Source organism: Polypterus senegalus, chromosome 1, assembly GCF_016835505.1.
Source record: "Polypterus senegalus isolate Bchr_013 chromosome 1, ASM1683550v1, whole genome shotgun sequence".
Lineage (NCBI taxonomy): Eukaryota > Metazoa > Chordata > Cladistia > Polypteriformes > Polypteridae > Polypterus > Polypterus senegalus.
The window spans coordinates 100,492,720-100,510,802 of NC_053154.1; the positions used below are offsets into that span (position 1 = coordinate 100,492,720).

Below are 18,083 nucleotides of genomic sequence, written 5' to 3' on the forward strand. Positions count from 1 at the left end.
ATTAAAATGGAGGTCCATTAAGGATGGTGTTTAGAAGTTGTTTGTATGTTAAAACTAGCAAAATACCCGCGCTTCGCAGTGGTGAAATACTGTCTGAATATTTTTATTAATAAAAAAGTAAACATTTTTAGACTGAACGAAAATATGTAAAAAATTAATTGTTAAGGATCTCTCTGTATACCACGTTGTCAGTTCGGCCCTCTGGTTGTAATATGACTAAGCTGTATGTGCTAAGCGCCCTCTTGAGCATGCAACATACAGTTGGCCATGTGAAAAGCAATCCTGCCTCAAATCAATGCCAACCTTTTGTAGTGTTTGTCCCTGAGACTTATTAATTGTCATTGCGAAGCAGAGCCTTACTGGAAATTGAACGCGTTTGAATTGAAATGGGAGATTAGATGGTATAACGGGGATGCGAGGAATAAAAACTGTGTCACCTGAGGCACTGCCAGTAAATATAGTTGCTTCAATTAGGTTGTTTTGTAGAGATGTGACCTGAAGTCTTGTGCCGTTACAAAGTTTTGGTGGTTGTAAGTTTCTGCTTCTTTGGCGAAGGTCGTAAACGAAAGAAGACACCGCAGTGAACACAGAAGAGAACCCGTGGATTAAATAAAACCTACACAATAAATGTAACAATCGTAACAAATGAACAATAAAATAGAAGAGAACCCGTGAATTAAATAAAAGGTTGCTTCGTTGGTGAAGCAAGGAAAAAGCACTTTCTTATATGTCGTTCGTTTTTAAAACAGTGCAGAAGCTGTGAGAAAGCTGCTTCCTTGGCGAAGCTCGTAAACGAAAGAAGACACCGCAGTGAACACAGAAGAGAACCCGTGGATTAAATAAAACCTACACAATAACTATAAAAATCGTAATAAACGAACAATGAAACAGCGGAGAACCCATGGATTAAATAAAAAGGCTGCTTCGTTGGTGAAGCAAGGAAAAAGGACTTTCTTATATATCGTTCGTTTATAAAACAGTGCAGAAGCTCTGAGAAAGCTGCTTCCTTCAAAGTAAGGAAACGACTGAAGAGACGGCGGGGACGCGGTAAGTGTTCGGCAAGGCAGCTGAAGCGCTGCATTATGGGATCTGTAGTTTATTGTGTTACCAGTGCTTCATATCCCCGGGCCATTAATAACAATAATACAGTATATAAAATGATCTCGGGGCGGATATAATTACGCCGGGCGGATGTTGCCTCGGGCCTTGAGTTTGACACATATGGAGTAAATAGAACTTGAAAAGATATATTTTTTCGTACATTGAGCCCGCGTGCTATTGTGGTTTTGCTTGCATGCCTCAATAAGTCATCCTCCCCTCGCTCTTACTTTTTTACCGTTCATCTAATGAATACACTGAGTATGGCTTTACCAAAACAATCATTGATGGCGAATAAAGTATCCATTATTCGAGTATGTAGATCGGGGTATATATATATACATATATATATACCAGCGTATCAGCGAGCGTAGTGTGTTAAAGAAGCTATGAAAAAGAAAAGGGAACATTTTAAAAATAACGTAACATGACTGTCAATATACAGTAATTGTTTTGTGAGTTTTACTGAGTGTTGCTGTCATCAAGGATTTGATTATCATTATTTCTTTCAATCAGGTTCGTATTTGTAGGATGTGTTGTGTTCAAGTTACATTCCGTGTTTGTCAATCGTTGTAAAGATGACAGGTTTCATTCATCGATTTGTTTCTTACTGCATCAATAAACAGCTCGTCTTCTTCTTTATCTGAGACCGACACACTGCATGCATGGGTTTTTTTTTTTACACTGTCTTCCTTTAGCGGGACATTGACTTTTCCACCGTGTGCTTTGTTTCCACAGTAGCTGCATTTATGAATATGCTTGTATGTATCAGACGCTTCATATTTTTTTGCTGCCTTTTCAATTGTGTAATTCGTTTTTTGTTCAGAGCTCTTTGGAACTGTTGCTTTTTGTCTGTGCACTGCGTCAGTTCACGTGAGCCGCTCGGTGTACATGCATCGAAGTTTCCCAGCTGTGCTGGTGCCATGTCGTGCTATGTCCATGGCTGTATCTAATGTTACCGAAGTCCGGCACTTAAAACTTTCTCTGCAGTTTCGCTGAGTTTGTGCCAAACACCACCCTGACCATCTCATTTTCCTCTGCATAAGGACAGTCCTTCACCCGTGAATATTTACCCGTGGCAGTTTGCTATTGGATTGCCGCTGACGGACGGCCTTATATGGGTAGGCACTAAATTACAAACGCCAGCGACAGCCTGTCTATGAACTTAATTTAATGTTTAGGTTTATATCGTGCTTTGTTTCCGAAGTAACAGAACTCATGAATATGGTTGTATATGTCACTCGCTCGCTTCTTATTGTTTTGCTGCCTTCTCAATTATATAATGCATGTTTTCTTCAGCGCTTTTTGGGCCTCTTCCTGGTTTTCTACGTACTGCGTGATTACGTGGAAGGCGTGATGATGTCACACGAAACTCCGCCCCCACGGGTTTCAAGCTCATCTCCATTACAGTAAATGGAGAAAAACAGCTTCCAGTTATGACCATTACGCGTAGAATTTCGAAATAAAACCTGACCAACTTTTGTAAGGAAGCTGTAAGGAATAACCCTACCAAATTTCAGCCTTCTATCTACACGGGAAGTTGAAGAATTAGTGATGAGTCATTCAGTGAGTGAGTCAGTGAGGGCTTTGCCGTTTATTAGTATAGATGAGTGCAGGGACGAGTCTTTTCACCATTGCTCCTATGGTCAGTTAGGTGAGGGTAAAAGCTGTGTTGGAAGAAACCAAAATACATAACATGATTTATCACACAGGAGTGTCATTTTAATATACTTCTCTAATTAGAACATCCCCTAATTTGACCATTGGTATGATTGGATTCTGTCTGGCAGCAATAGTTATATTTGAAGCCTTGGTCTAGTCCCTTTGGCTTTTCTGTATTTGTTGCTCCCTCCTGATGCCTCATCCACCAGGTGTTTAAGAGTGTTTTGTCTGCCAGAATATGTTGTTACCTAGGTTTGCTATAACTTTCCAGTGTGTTCTCAAAATCTGGTAAGTAAATCCTGAAAGATTATTTTATTGCATGACTGGTTATTGCCTTTTGCCTTTTTATGAATTATTGAGCTCCTTATTATTTGCTTTGTAAGATTTGTTTCTCTACTGCTAATCTTTACTAACCAAACATTTGCCAGGGGATTAATTTTAGTGTTCTGGTGTCATGTCTTTGTGGCATATTGCTTTACTCACATCTAGAGGTCTCTCTCTCTCTCTTTCCTTCTGCTTGCGCTTAGGACGAGACAAGAGTTCTGTTTGGGATCAGTTGGAGGATGCTGCAATGGAAACCTTCTCCCTGAGTAATGATCTTTAACCTTCTGCCTAAGTGTGCTTTTTGTGGCTTTGTGTGTTGGCATGCAACTTTATTATGCTCTTTTGGGAGTTCATAAAATTTTATTCAGTGCAAAGTAAACATACAGGGATTGAACATTTAAGTAGTAAAACAGGATACTGATACTCTACAATAAATGTTTCATTCAGTGCTTGGAATACATAACTACTTGCATATTCATAGCCTTTTCTTGTGAATCTAATACACATAGTAGAAGAAACCAGTAAGATCTGCCAGTTTAGTAGTTATGTGCATTAGAATAATTGTCTTAAAATTTCCTTGCAAAGGTGGAGTCATGATGGAAGGAACACTTGAAAAGCCATTGAATTTTCTAGTCTTTTGTTAAACTGCAAATTGTTTTTTTTTTTCTTCTTCCCTCTATACCTCTATTACATTTCCTAATAGTACAAGTGAAAACACTTTGTTTGGAGGGTTACTTTCCTGATGCAATGTGCTTCTACAGGTAAAGAGAGGTCTACACTATGGGACCAGGTACAGTTCTGGGAAGACGCTTTCCTGGATGCAGTGATGCTTGAGAGGGAAGGAATGGGCGTCGATCAGGGGCCTCAGGAAATGATTGACAGGTGATTAACTTTTGTTATTATCACTTTTTAATTGGTTATCTTTTTCAGTGTGCCCACTTAGAATCATTCTTTGTGTTTTATCTCCAATGCTAAATTTACCCATAGTTTAATTTCAATTGAATATAAATTTATGAAGTATACTATTATTTTGAACTTATTGCCTTTTTTTCTTGTTTTGCAATATCTCTAGATGAGTTTGCATTAACCTAAAATATATTTCCAGTTTTAAGTGAACTTTTCCCCCTTTTCCTCAGGTACATGTCTCTCGGTGAGCATGATCGTAAACGCCTTGAAGATGATGAGGACCGTCTGCTGGCAACTCTTTTGAATAATATGATTGCCTACATGTTAATTATGAAGGTACATCTGATGCGACTGTGCTGTTAGCTCTATAGTAGATGAAGTGCTGTTAAGGTTTTTTTGTACCATGTAACTGACACCTTTAGTTTTGTTGCTGAGACCTGAGAATTTTACACCTGTAGGCAAATATTGATTTAACTGTTTACTAATTTACTTCCAGGTTAACAAAAATGACATAAGAAAGAAAGTTCGGCGTCTGATGGGTAAATCACATATTGGCCTTGTGTACAGCCAGGAAATCAATGACATCTTGGATCGCCTAGCACAGCTTGTAAGATCCCTATTATTTTTCCCTATGAATAACTCTTAATACTAGAATTACCAGAGCCTACGAGAAAGCTCGTAAATCCGGTCCACCTTAAATCAATTCTCACCTCTCCATCAGTGTCTTTTGTCCTGTAAATGTGTCGATAACAGCAAGCAGTCATGTATCCCATCCCCCCGCCCACCACTGCAGTTCATTTCGCAAAGAAGTTTCTCAGTGCTCAGTGTTTATCTTCGAGTGAAGTGCTGGAGCTTTATAGGGTAAAATAGTACATCATCATTTGGAATACATACATAGTTAACACAAAAACGTTTTTCATGTTTTGGTAAGAATTGAAAAAATGTAGACATGAAATCTATAAGGTGTGAAGCCTGAAATACAAATATGAAATAAATACTTTCACAAAAGGCACACGTATAACAAAACAAGTGCACTTTTATTCAAGAATTTAACTGAAGAAAAAAGAAAGCAGGTTACGGTAGGCGGTTGATACGACAGCTTGCGTGATGTAGTGCTAAGAACTGCAGCCTTCCAATCAAGAGTTTGACGTTTCGATATCAGCTGCTTCCCAAATTCACCATTTTCAGTAGTGAGCTGCTCTTATTGTTAATATACAATAAAAGCATACATTTGATTTGCATCTGTAAATTTATAGTTAGCGTTTTTTTTTTTCAGTTTTATTGTTATCTGTTATAGCGCGCCTTTGTTCAAAAACAGCCGTGTCAGATCAGGGCGAGTGTGAACGCGATTGAGAGAATAAAACTGAATACAAAAAAAACGCTAACCTTTACAAGTTCCATACATTTACACCGTCAAATCAAATGTATGCTTTTATTGTATAATAGTAACAATAAGAACAGCTCACTACTCAAAACATTTATTTTGGGAGACGTTAAGACTCGAACCCAGAACGTTCTGAATTGGAGTCAGCAGCTCTAACCAGATTAGAGATCACTAACCTGATTTCTTTTTCTTCAGTTATAGTCTTGGGACAAAAGCGCATTTGTTCTGTTATACTTGTATCTTTTGTGAAAGTGCTTATTTGATATTTGGACTTCAGTCTTCACACATTATACACTTCATATCTACATTTAGTACTAAAACATGAAAAAAGTTTGTCTTTTATGTATGTGTTCAACAGTTCTGTCATCCTACACTTACACAGATCTTTGTGGACACTGAACACACATGAAATGCATGTCTTCTGAGTAACAATATATTTTTTGGTCAAGGTACCTGACTCACTGATAAACAGGGTTTCATTTGGGAGAGGTTTTTGTAGTTTCTCCAGCGGTGGGGGGGATGGTATAGCAGACTGCTTGCTGCTTGGGATTATCAACACATTTACAAGACAAAAGACGTTGAATGGAGATGTGCAAGTGGATTTAAGGTGGGCCAGGATTTATGAGTTTTCTCATAAGCTTTGGTAGTTCTGGTGTTAAAGGAGTTATTAGATGAATGCAAAAAGTCCATTTCTTCATTTCAGAATGGCCGTGAACTTCCAATAAGACCAAGTGGCAGTCGCCATATTAAGAAACAAACATTTGTGGTCCATGCTGGGACAGACACCACTGGAGACATCTTCTTTATGGAGGTGAGAAATTTAACTTACTCAATAACAGGCCCACATTACCCACGATTCATGCTCTAATGCAGAACTTCTTCGCCTCCATCCAATTTTCATTGCAGGTGTGTGATGACTGCATTGTTCTAAGGAGTAGTATTGGCACAGTATATGAGCGCTGGTGGTATGAAAAACTCATTAATATGACCTATTGCCCGAAAACAAAAGTACTATGTCTGTGGAGGAGGAATGGCCAGGAAACCCAGCTGAATAAGTTCTACACTAAAAAGGTTTGTTTTTCACCAAAGGAATGAGGACACATACAATGTTAGCTCTGTTTACAGTTGAGAATTTAAACCGGCACAGCTTGCATTTGTTTCCAGTGAGAAATTGCTCAATGTCCCACTTCTCTCCATATCACATGTTCACATGGAGAGGCTGGCCCAAAACCCGGGACCTCACACTTGGTTAGCAGCAGATGAGCTACTGGATAATCTGCTAATTACTACTCTGAATGCCTCTGGGTTGTAAAACAAAAAGGGAAGATACCCAGAGTGATTTCTGACCAGTGATATTGCTGCTTTGCATATGTTTATAAATTTCACAGCCTTTAATACAACTGTGTGTTCTGTCCTCAGTGTCGAGAACTGTATTACTGTGTCAAGGATAGCATGGAAAGGGCAGCTGCCAGACAACAAAGCATCAAGCCAGGTGAGCACTTCTCTATGCACTGAATTCATGTTAAATAAATATAAAGATTTACACATAAGAAGTAAAGATAGATATTTCAAGGAGGGTCTGAAAGTTAAACGTACAGTTGAAGGCAGAAATTTACTGTGCACTTTACATTTAGGTTGAATTCTTTAAAACCCCTCCACAGATTTTATACCAGCCAGCTGTAAATTTGGCATATTGTTTAAAACATCTACTTTGTGCAGGGCAAAAGTAATTTTTTTCAGCAATGCACAGATTATTTAACTTTCTTATTGACTATATCACAATTCCAGTGGGCCAAAAGTTTATATACATTTGGTTAACCGTGCCCTTACAAAACTTTCGAAAACTCCAGAAAATTATGACAAGCCTTTAGGCAATTAGACAATTAGCTTCTGATAGCCAATTAGCCTAATGGGAGCCAACATGTGGATGTATGTTAAGGCTTGCCATCAAACTCACTGCCTGATTGCTTGACACAATGGTAAATTGAAAACAAATCTTCCAAGACCTCAGAAAAGAACTGTGGCCCTCCACAAATCTGGTTCATCCTTGGGAACAATTTCCAAATGCCTGAAAGTTCCATGTTAACCTGTATAAACAATAATACACAAGTATAAGCACCGTGGGACCACACAGCGATCTTACAACTCAGAAGGAGACACATTCTGTCTCCTAGAGAAGAAAGTACTTTGGAAAGAAAAGTGCAAATCTGCCCCAGAACAACAGGAAAGGACCTTGTGAAGATGCTGGAGGAAACAGGTAGGCAAGTATTTATATCCACAGTAAATTAGTCCGATATCAACATAATCTGAAAGGCTGCTCAGCAGTGAAAAAGCCACTGATCTAAAGCTACCATAAAAAGCCCAGATTGCAGTTCGCAGTGGCACATGGGGACAAAGATCTTACTTTCTGGAGAAATGTCTTCTGTTGTGATGAATCCAAGATCAAACTGTTTGGCTATAATGACTGTCATCATATTTGGCCCCATGACCCTGTAGTTAGGATATAGCGGGTTGGATAGTGGATGGATGGATGGATGTTTGGAGGAAAAACGGTGAGGCTTGCAAGCTAAAGAACACTATCCCCACCATCAAGCAGGGCTGTTGGAGCATCATGTTGTGGGGGTAATTTGCTGCTGGAGGGACTGGTGCACTTCACAAAATAGATGGCATCATAAGGAATGAAAATTATGTAGGTATACTGCAGCAACGTCTCCAGAGCTCAACAAGGAAGTTGAAGCTCAGTCACAAATGGGTCTCCCAAATGGACAGTGATCCCAAGTATACCTCCAAAGTTGTGGCAGAATGCTTAAGAACAACAAGGTCAAGGTATTGAAGTGACCATCACAAAGCCATCACTTTTAATTTGATGGAAAATTTGTGGGCAGAACTGAAGAAGCATGTGCGAGGGAGGCCAACAAACCTGTCCTAGTTACACCAGTTCTGCCTTGAGAAATGGGCTCAAGTTAAACAATTTAAAGACAGTGCTACCAAATATTATCAAATTGTATGTAAACTTGTGACCCACTGGAATTATGATATAGTCAATAAAAAGTTAAATATTCTACCTGTGAATATTGTTGGAAAAATTACTTTTGCCCTGTGCAAAGTAGATGTGAAATTTATAGTTTGTTAGTATAAAATCTGTGAAGAAGTTATAAAATGAGTTTTAAATAATTCATCCTAAGTGTATGTAAACTTCTGTTAATATTAAGAAAAGAACTGTCTACATCTAGAAGCAATTGAGAAAGCTAACAATATTAGGATGCTGGGTCACATATAGATCAGTGGGTGTTATACTTAAGAGGCTGGCAGGGCGGTCTCATGGCCTCGGAATCCCTGCAGATATTTTTTTTTTCTCTAGCCCTCTGGAGTTTTTTTTTTTCTGTCCTCCCTGGCTATCGGACTTTGTTTTGTTGCTTAGTATTGCCTAATCTTATTTTATATTGTTCTTTTTTCTTTATTCATCTTGTAAAGCAAAAAAAAAAAGAAACAATATAAAATGTGTAAAACTTTAATAATATAAAGTAAAAACGAAAAAAAGTAATATTAAGTACAATTTTAATAACAACAAAAGAAGTACTGGTATCTCAAAATACTATGAACAAATTGCAAATAATATTTTAAAAACTTAGAATTAAAGATTAATTAAAAAAAAAAAAAGATACCATTTATTATCTAACATTTGGGCCATTGTACTAATATAACCAAACCTTATTTTTTGCAATTTTCAAAGGATATTCAAAGGAGACACAGAGAGCTAGTTCTTCTAAATCCTCCAAAACATTCAACACTAGAATTGCCGAAGCCTACAAAAAACCTGTAATCCCGGCCCACCTTAAATCCCTTCACACCTCTTCGTCAGCATCTTTTATGTTACAAATGTGTTGATCAGCACATGCAACCAGCAGCCTGCTATCCCATCCTCCACCACTGCAGCTCAAGTCACAAAGAAGTTCCTCAGTGCTCAAGTGGTTTATCTGGGAGTGAGTTGCCTAGAATTGTAGAGGGTAAATAATATATCATCATTTGGATTACATTCATTTCATGTATGTTCTGTGTCTACAACAATCAATGTAAACACATTGCTAAAACAGAAACGTTTTTCATGTTTTAGTAATAATTGACAAACTGTAGACATGAAGTGTATAATGTGTGAAGGCTGAAGTCCAAATATCAAATAAACACTTTCACAAAAAGTACAAGTATAACAAAATGTGCGCTTTTATTCAAGAGTATAACTGATGAAAAAGAAGTTTCCTTAGGTAAGTCAATGACATGGCTGCTTGGGTGGTGCCGCGTTAAGAATTGCTGACTCCTAATCAAGAGGTCGCTGGTTCGATACTGGTTGCCCCCCAAATTTACTGTTTTTAGTGAGCTGCTCTTATTGTTAATATTATATAATAAAAACATTGATTTGTGTCTGTAACAGCTGGTGTAACTTTATAGTACATGTAAAAGTTAGCAGTTTTTTTTTTTCCAGTTTTAATCTCTCAGTCATGTTCACGTATAAAAGTTCAGCACATATAAAAGCAATATATTTCTCTCCCCCTTTTACCCCCCACCCACCCTTTTTGCCTCCCCAAGTGAGGCTAAAGCCCACTTCACACAGTCCCAGTCCTCTGACATACCCAGAGACAGAGCACATCCAAAGCAAAACAAGCCCCCATGCAGCGGCGTTTTAGGGTTAAAAGATAGAGATATCTATTACCAATATAGTCTTAAAAAAAAAAAAAAAAAAGAATTTTGCACTTAAAATACATATTTAGTCTTCAGCAATTTTAGTGCATTAAGAAGATACACCCAGATAATAAACCCGGGGTATGGTGTTAAAAATGTGTCCAGAATAAGCATAACAAGTCTTAATGCAGTAATAGCAATAACAATAAACCAAGGGTATGATATTGAACAGTCTCGTTTAGGGTAGAGATGAAATAATTAGAAAAAAAAATAATAAAACAAAAAAAAGAAAAAGTGATTAAGCACAATAAAACATAAACAAATAGCGCCCTAGTAATACTAAGTAATAATGAGAATATATGCTGATAAAAACCTGTATTTTAAAACAAATAGATCAGACAGTAGATTATTAATCCTTGCTTTATAATTAACCACCATGGCTCACTATTATGTATCAGAATAGTCCCGGGATCAGCTTTCTTAATTCCTTTTCTGCTTCTTCCTTGCTAGTGAAGACATAGAATTGACCCTGCCATTCCACTTTCAGTTTTGCCGGATACAAGAGGCTGTATTTGATGCTGGCTTGCCAGCAATAATTAAATCAAACGTACGGTATGTCCCTGAGCCTCACTGCGTATCTACTAGGACTCAACACTAAATTTTATAAGTGGTTACCAGGATATGGCAAATAGGCATCAACTTTTGGTTGCTAAAACTGAAAGTATGGTGGCCATTTTTAACAGACTATACTTGGAGTAATTAAAATGCTGTGCAATTATATTTTAGCTTCCTGCTACTTAATTTATTTGTCTGAAGTGGCATCTCTTAACACATCAGAATTCTGGCTCCTTGCACACTTATTCCTTACTGTACCTGGCGTATGTGGATTGAGGTGGAATATTCTATTTATTGAGAAATTATTGAAAAATGTTTTCATAACGAAAAAATGCAAAAAAAATGAAAACGTTTTCCAACTTTTGGCATAAATTCCCAGATCACAACAGTTTAAGCAACAGCACAGGGATTCCTTATGGGTTGCAATAAATTATTATTAATTACAAATAAATTATTAGAAATTAAATTACAATTACAAATATTTATTGAATTTTATTAATACAGTATTGTAATACTTTGAAGAAACAATCAAAAAGAAGTGAAAAATGTGTCAAAAGAAAGCTATTTTCTATTGTTTCTAATTATTAAGAGTCAGCATATTACTGTGTTTTTTGTAATCTTAAATGTCTCATCAGATTTATAGTGCCAAATATCATGGCTGACTTTTTTCTAGCCTATGTTACATAGTGTATCTTTCATTTTCACACATTTAAACATTCTATGTTCCACACATTAGACATATTGTAGTGGCCCAGATTCTGTGGGATTGTTCAACTTTCCCATTCATCCATTTTTAAATCTTACAGCAGCACCCACATAGAGGAAAGCCGGGAAGTGCCAGTGCGCATGAGCACAGCTTAAAATTTTATTTTAATCGTTAAATTGAATAGCAGGTGCAAGTTATACACCAATCTGATATCACACAAATTAGCAAAAACCCAGGGTGTCCATATTGTGGTTGACATTTTTGGCAACCAGGGGACAAAAAGTGGTTTCCAAATGCCTCCAATTGGTGGCCAGTGGCAACCTTGCAGCCATGATTGTTGAGCCCTATATACATTAACGAAAAATAAACTTTGAATCGTTTAAATGAATTAAACCAAACCTTAGAACAGTTGTAGTGTCGAATGCACATATTTCTGCAAAGTCATTTAGCCATATACGTTAGTACCTAGAGATGTTAGGTTTTGGCTATTTGTGGAACCTGCCATTTTGTGTTTAAAAAAAAAAAAAAACAGAGGTCCAACAAAGAATATAAAGAAAAATTTAAAGGATATTGAAGTAGCTGTGTAGCAGATCTGGGATGCTCCTGCATGGACCAAAGTTGTGTCTGGTACAATCCTCAAAGTCTGAAATTTCAGCAGGTGGCTTGGTTCTGATATCTTCGATTTTGTTAGAAAGAGATCAACATTCTCAATTGAGCCTATCAAAATGTCTCAGTTCTTATTTCAAAGTGCAAAGTATGTTCTGCAAGATCTATATTCTTAGAGAGTTTATTTCTTCTCATATGTTACAGGTCCAGAGCTGGGTGGTGAATTTCCAGTCCAGGATATGAAGTCTGGTGAGGGTGGTCTTCTTCAAGTTACACTGGAGGGCATTAATCTGAAGTTTATGCACAGTCAGGTAGGGTGGCTATCCTTGTTGTGTCCTCATGCATGTTGGCTGTATGTTTCCAGCTATTCTGTTTTTCTCCCCCTCTCTCTTTCTCTCTTTTTCTCTCACACACTCTTTTACTCTCTCCTTCTCTCTTTCTCTCTTAATATGGCATTACCTCCTTCCTCTAAGTTTCATTTAATAGATAACATAGCACTTTTTTTTTCTCAAGTTAATTTCCAAACTAGTTGAGTCACAATGGTGTTTTACCAAACAAAATATCTTATCTGTAGAAGGCACTCTGCTGTACATTTTTGAGAAGTCATATTTTACTTAATTGAGGGTGATCATCTACCTCTTCTGGACCTTACTTTATTTTAATGTCTATCTACCTGGGTGCTAGTCTTGTAGTGTCTTTTCTTTGTAAACAAATGTACCCATTTATGAAATGCAAAATACTCTTTACCTTTGCCTTAGAGGAAGTTGGAACTTTGTTTAATTTGCTTGTGTTTGTTGTGGAAACCCTGACATCCGCTCTTGTGCCTCTGTGTGTGAGTGTGTTTGCATTTTTTTCTGTGCGAATGTGCTATAAGATTGCAGTTGGTTGCACATCTTCAGATACATCTTAGAGGTAAGTAGGAGCCAGTTGTGTTGGTAGCATTTCATTACTAACCGTGGCAGGGGCTCACACCATTTTTTGGCATTTATAAGCGTATATGTGCAAAGCAATTTAACAAGTGAGGACTGCTTCTTTTCTGAAGGCACAGTAACTCCAGATCAGCACAAATGTTTTCCAATTTTTAGTTAGTTTCTGGTCACCTCCTGTACTGTAACATCAATCCTTAGGCTTTGTTGAATTGGCAACATCCTCTCCATGCAGCATCTCCTAAAGTGTTTGTAGATAAACATAAAAAACTTTGGTCAGCTGGATTACTTCTTTCATTGTAGTGATTGAAACCCTCTTGTAATACACAAAGTAAGCACAAATATTTGCTTCATCAGCTTTTACTGTTAATGGAAGCAATGATACTGAGCTTGTAGTAAATATCAAGCTACAGTGGGGTCATTCACTTAGGATATGCAGCTAAAACTATTCATTAGTAAAAGTGTGTCTCTTGTACTGTTTTTTAATAATACTCAACTGAGCACAGCAGGTATCATGCACCAATATAAGGATGAGAGTGCTTTTTATATGTCTTTTATATCATTAATTTATTAACTTCATCCCAAAGAATCTTTTTTGTTTGTTTGCATTTTATTTCAGTCAGTTCTCATCCTTGCTTTGAATTAAAATATTCAAATTTTTCTTTCAATTTACCTTACTTTATTGGGCATACCTATTCTTGCATGTGTTTGAATGTATTGTTATCACTTTCCAGAATAAAATAAGGTAACAGCTGTGATCATTTGGTGAAAAGTTAATATAGTGACCTAACAGTAAAATCATGCTTGTCTAAAACAGTATGCACTACAAGCACACATATCTTAAGAATTGTTTTTATACTGCAGGCTGTCTTAATACCCTAATAGAAACTTTGTTCCATATTATCTCCAGTACCTACCACAATTTATTTAGTTTGTCCCATCTTGATTAGAAGCTGGAATGTAGATTAAATACTACCCTGGGTGGGAGGACTTTAAGCATAAATCTTATTTGTTACACCTTGTATTTTAAATGCAGTAATCCTTAACAGTAATGTAAAACAAAAAAAAAAAAAAAAAATGACCCAACTTGGCAATATATCACTATGTGATAAATTTTAGAATCTTCCATCTTCTATCAGACGCTGTCATAGTAGAGAAATTGCATTTACTGGTTCAATTTGATCCACATTCTTCTTGTAGTATTGTAAGGGTATCATATACATACTTAAGCGACATCCTTCGTGCAATGTTTCCTGCATTTATTTTGAGTTTGTAAACTTCATACAAAATAGTAGGCCTTTTGAGAATCTAGTATACAGGGTCAATATTAACCTAAAATGTATGTTAGTATGCAATTAATTACAAAACAATTCAATTGGAGGTGACACAATACCATTTTTTCTCTTCTGATATTGGTAATATTGTGCTGATATTAAATCCAGTGCATTTTTTCTTTTCTTTAACAGGTAAGTTTTGAATGGTATATTTTTATCAATGAATCTAATTTAAGAAGACAGTCTAAAGTTACTTTGCTCAAACTGCTCAAATTAACACCCATATACTATCCTACATAAAGAAACAAAGCAATATAACTTGATAAAATTGTACTTTATTTTATTCAGTGGAATTCTTAAAAAAAGAAAATATATTACCTAAAGTGCGAATTTGGGCAAGATTATATCATTTTAAAACATTGTCAAAAATGAGTCATAAAAATTTAGTGAAATCTATGCATAGCTTAACATAAATAAACAAGTATACTGACTTTTTATCATTTTGTTGAAATTAAAGGCATTATTTTTCTAACTAATCTTTCATTAAAAGGAATCCAATTTTTTTTTTCATTTTTCTTTAGAAGAAATAGCATTTCAGCTTTCGCAGCTGTCAGCTTACTCCTTCTTTCATAGAGGAATTTTGCTAAAGAGCCTTTCATTTTCCATACCAGGGGCTTACACATTTCCTGACATTTTGGTTCAAATATTCATATTAAAAGTAACTATATCTTGTAGTATATTTAACCATTTTAGGTACTACAAATACTTTTGTACTATTATTAATATTTTTACTTTTCCTTACAGTGCATGTTTAAATCATGAAGTATATATGACTCCCACACTGATGCTAATAAAAAGCTTGTGAAGACTCAAAACAATTGTGACACTTAATATTGTAGCCCCTCACAAAATCAGCACACTCTATGTGTACAAAATGATGTAAGCAGAGAGAAAGTGGAGTTGGACACTTTTTGTGCTACGCATAAAAAAAACAAATGGTCAAAATCAGTCATGATCACTCAAATGCATTAAACACTGCCATTAAAGGATATGTTCAGTATTTTTCAAGTCAAAGTTGTTTCTTCACAATCATGCTATACAGCAAATTACATGAATCTGAGGTCTAAAGTGAACTTTTTTTATATAAATTTAAAACAATATCACAGCTGTTCTTATTGTTTGAAATGGGTTTTAGTGGGTACAAATCCAACTTGAAAACAAAAATCTTAAAACTTAACCAAATATATCATTTTTTCGAAGCACAAGTCTTACCAAGTATCGATCTGCATCTTGAAATTGTGCACATACAGTATAACGGTATCTATATTGGGTTAGAAAGAAAAAAATGCTAAATGTTTTGGTGAAATTCAGCCTCTTTAAAAGAAGACTGGCCAAGTCCTCCTCACTGCTCATGTCCCTCCAAGGCAGTGTTTCAGCCCAAGACTCTGGTTTACTCCAGCATATCCATTTTACCTCAAAAACTCCTGGTGCTGTTATTGGCATTGTCAAATGCTGATGGACAATACTGAAAAAATGCCACTTCCAATTACTCACAATCTTTCATTATATGAGAAAATTAAAATCTTACATAAATCTGAAATATCAGGAGCTCTGAAAGACCTAAAACTGGACTCCAGCTATTTCAGTCATGGAGCACACACATATTTTATTCTTGAGTAAATGTCTACCAAGAACAAACAGTGAAAGTTACTAATTACTTTTACTCACTCAAGCACATCATCCTCAGTAGTTCTATTATTACCATATACTCAGTGAGGCAACTTAGCATGAACTATAACATTTAAAAATGTTTTTTAGCACTTCAGTCTGTTTTATTGTGGTTTAGCTCTTATAATAATTTTAGCATAATTTTATTTGCCCACTGTATTTTTGTTGTCCTTGCACATGAACTGCCTCAGAAAGTGCATAATGCAGAGATGTGATTTCCAGTGTGAACTGTGTATTGATATGCAGGGGCCTTGGCTCTTTCAAAACTCTAAGGCATTGATCAAAAGAAATGCAATGTAGTGAAATCAGTTGAGACCAAATTTATTGTCATGCATATAAATTACAATGAAATACTTATGTGCACATTTGACTCACACACACCACACTACCACACACCTAAATTTATAAATTTTTGTATGACTTTTTTCTGTTGTTAATGGGTGTTTTTCCTTATTTTTGACTTTTATTCCATTGAAGTCATGCAAGTCACACAGTGTCTGCTTCCCATTCAGTACTGGCTTTACAGGTAAAGTTGTGTATATTATCAATTAGCTGGACAATTCACCTGCATTGGTTATACCACACAATGCATTGATAAATATATCTTTTACTTTGATATGCTACTTTGACACTGGCCACTTAATAACAAAATACCCACCTACAATTTTGTTGTTTTTTTTGTTTTTTTTTTTACTTCTGAACAAATATCATATTTTCACACCCTTAATACGCAGTGTTACTCATCATATCTCTATTATTGGACTTACACTTTACATTATAATGTAAATATCCATCAGAAGTAACGTATGTGAATACAATGAAAGAATTTCTGATCTGAAAAAGCATGTAATTTACAGTTAAGGAAACAAAGCTTAAAAATGCAGAAGATTGCATCTTTATCTAAATATAAATAATCTCAAACTCTTCTTGGTATCTTCCTGTATTTTGTTCACTGTTTGCATGTAATCAGATAGCTTTAGTGGTATAACTGAAGCCTGCCAAATTGAAAAAAGTAAAACTGAGTTTTAAAATGAAACACAGAATTGCAAGAACATGCAAATGCGATGAACTGTTGTGTGCTTCCTTATTTTATGCAGAGTTTGTTAAAATCTTTGCACTCAACTCCACCCATGCACACTATTTACCCTCTGTACATTCAGGTCTTGTGTATCTTGTACTATGTCTGCTTTTTCACTGTCTTTTTTAATATATCATAGTGTCACTTTTTATTGTATCATGGTGTCACTTTCTAATGCCTGATGTGTGGTCCAGTTCAAATTTTATAACAGTGTTGGAAACCTTTTTAAGGGAAATTATGCTAAACATGCTGGTCCCTTCTTTCAGAAACTTTGTAAAAAAAAAAAATTTCTTATAAAATTTGCCTATGTTTACTGTGTGTGGTCCCGAAGTGATTTCACCAAAGGCAGTTTGTGTTTCCACTGCATTTCTTTCGCGTGACACTGTGTAGATGGTGATGTGTATTTGAAGTCAAGTAGTTTGTCCTTGGTTACAAAAATGCTTTAACAGAAAGAGAATTGTTGTCCTGCTATGGTGAAAATAAACATACTTGTACTTGTATTGTATACTCTGAGACTCTAAGATGGTGTGTAGACACTGCCATGCAGCTTGTTTTGGTTATGTTGGCTTTCTGTGCAGAATAATAGCAATAGTCTGTGTAAACTGAGTGCACATAAACACATGTCTGTCATCTTTTGTGATGGTTAATTTTTTTTTTTTCGGTCCTTTGCTTACATGTGTTTAACGTCTAAGCCTTGGAAGTATGAGTTTTTCATTGTACCTATCTGCATACTGTGTATACTGTATAGATGAAATTGTGCTTATGCTGTCTTATTATATTTGCATTGTAGCCGACTGTAGTCAGAATGTTTTTTTAAACACCAAGTATATTCACTGCAGTTTCAGCTACTTGAGGTGTACACTGCTCAGCTGTGTATGAATACTTAACTGTTGGTTAAACATGCTAAGTTTTTTGAAAAGTTATTAATATTGCTAGTGTTCAAAACAGCCTGTTAGAAAAGTCTATGACAACTGGAAATGCTATGAATATGTTTATTGTGATTTTCAAAAAAGAAATGTGGGGGCTATGTACGGGATCTTTTTTGTGTATAGTGAGGAAATTTAAACTCAAAATTGATTTGAACTGTGTTATTTGCTTT

General features: G+C 36.0%; 1 protein-coding gene across 28 annotated transcripts in view; it reads left to right on the plus strand.

Annotated features, from left to right (window-relative positions):
* The window catches only part of madd (MAP-kinase activating death domain), a 252,051-nt gene that overhangs the window by 227,234 nt on the left and 6,734 nt on the right, over positions 1–18,083 (plus strand). For 20 of the 28 annotated variants that reach the window (XM_039753998.1, XM_039753924.1, XM_039753975.1 and 17 more), the window contains 8 exons: positions 3,288–3,350; positions 3,846–3,966; positions 4,221–4,326; positions 4,487–4,597; positions 6,078–6,185; positions 6,281–6,445; positions 6,794–6,866; positions 12,183–12,289. In XM_039753998.1, coding sequence (XP_039609932.1) covers positions 3,288–3,350; positions 3,846–3,966; positions 4,221–4,326; positions 4,487–4,597; positions 6,078–6,185; positions 6,281–6,445; positions 6,794–6,866; positions 12,183–12,289 — 854 coding nt within the window. The remainder of the gene's footprint in view (positions 1–3,287; positions 3,351–3,845; positions 3,967–4,220; positions 4,327–4,486; positions 4,598–6,077; positions 6,186–6,280; positions 6,446–6,793; positions 6,867–12,182; positions 12,290–18,083) is intronic. The other 8 variants (XM_039754023.1, XM_039754040.1, XM_039754032.1 and 5 more) reach the window with 1 other exon arrangement.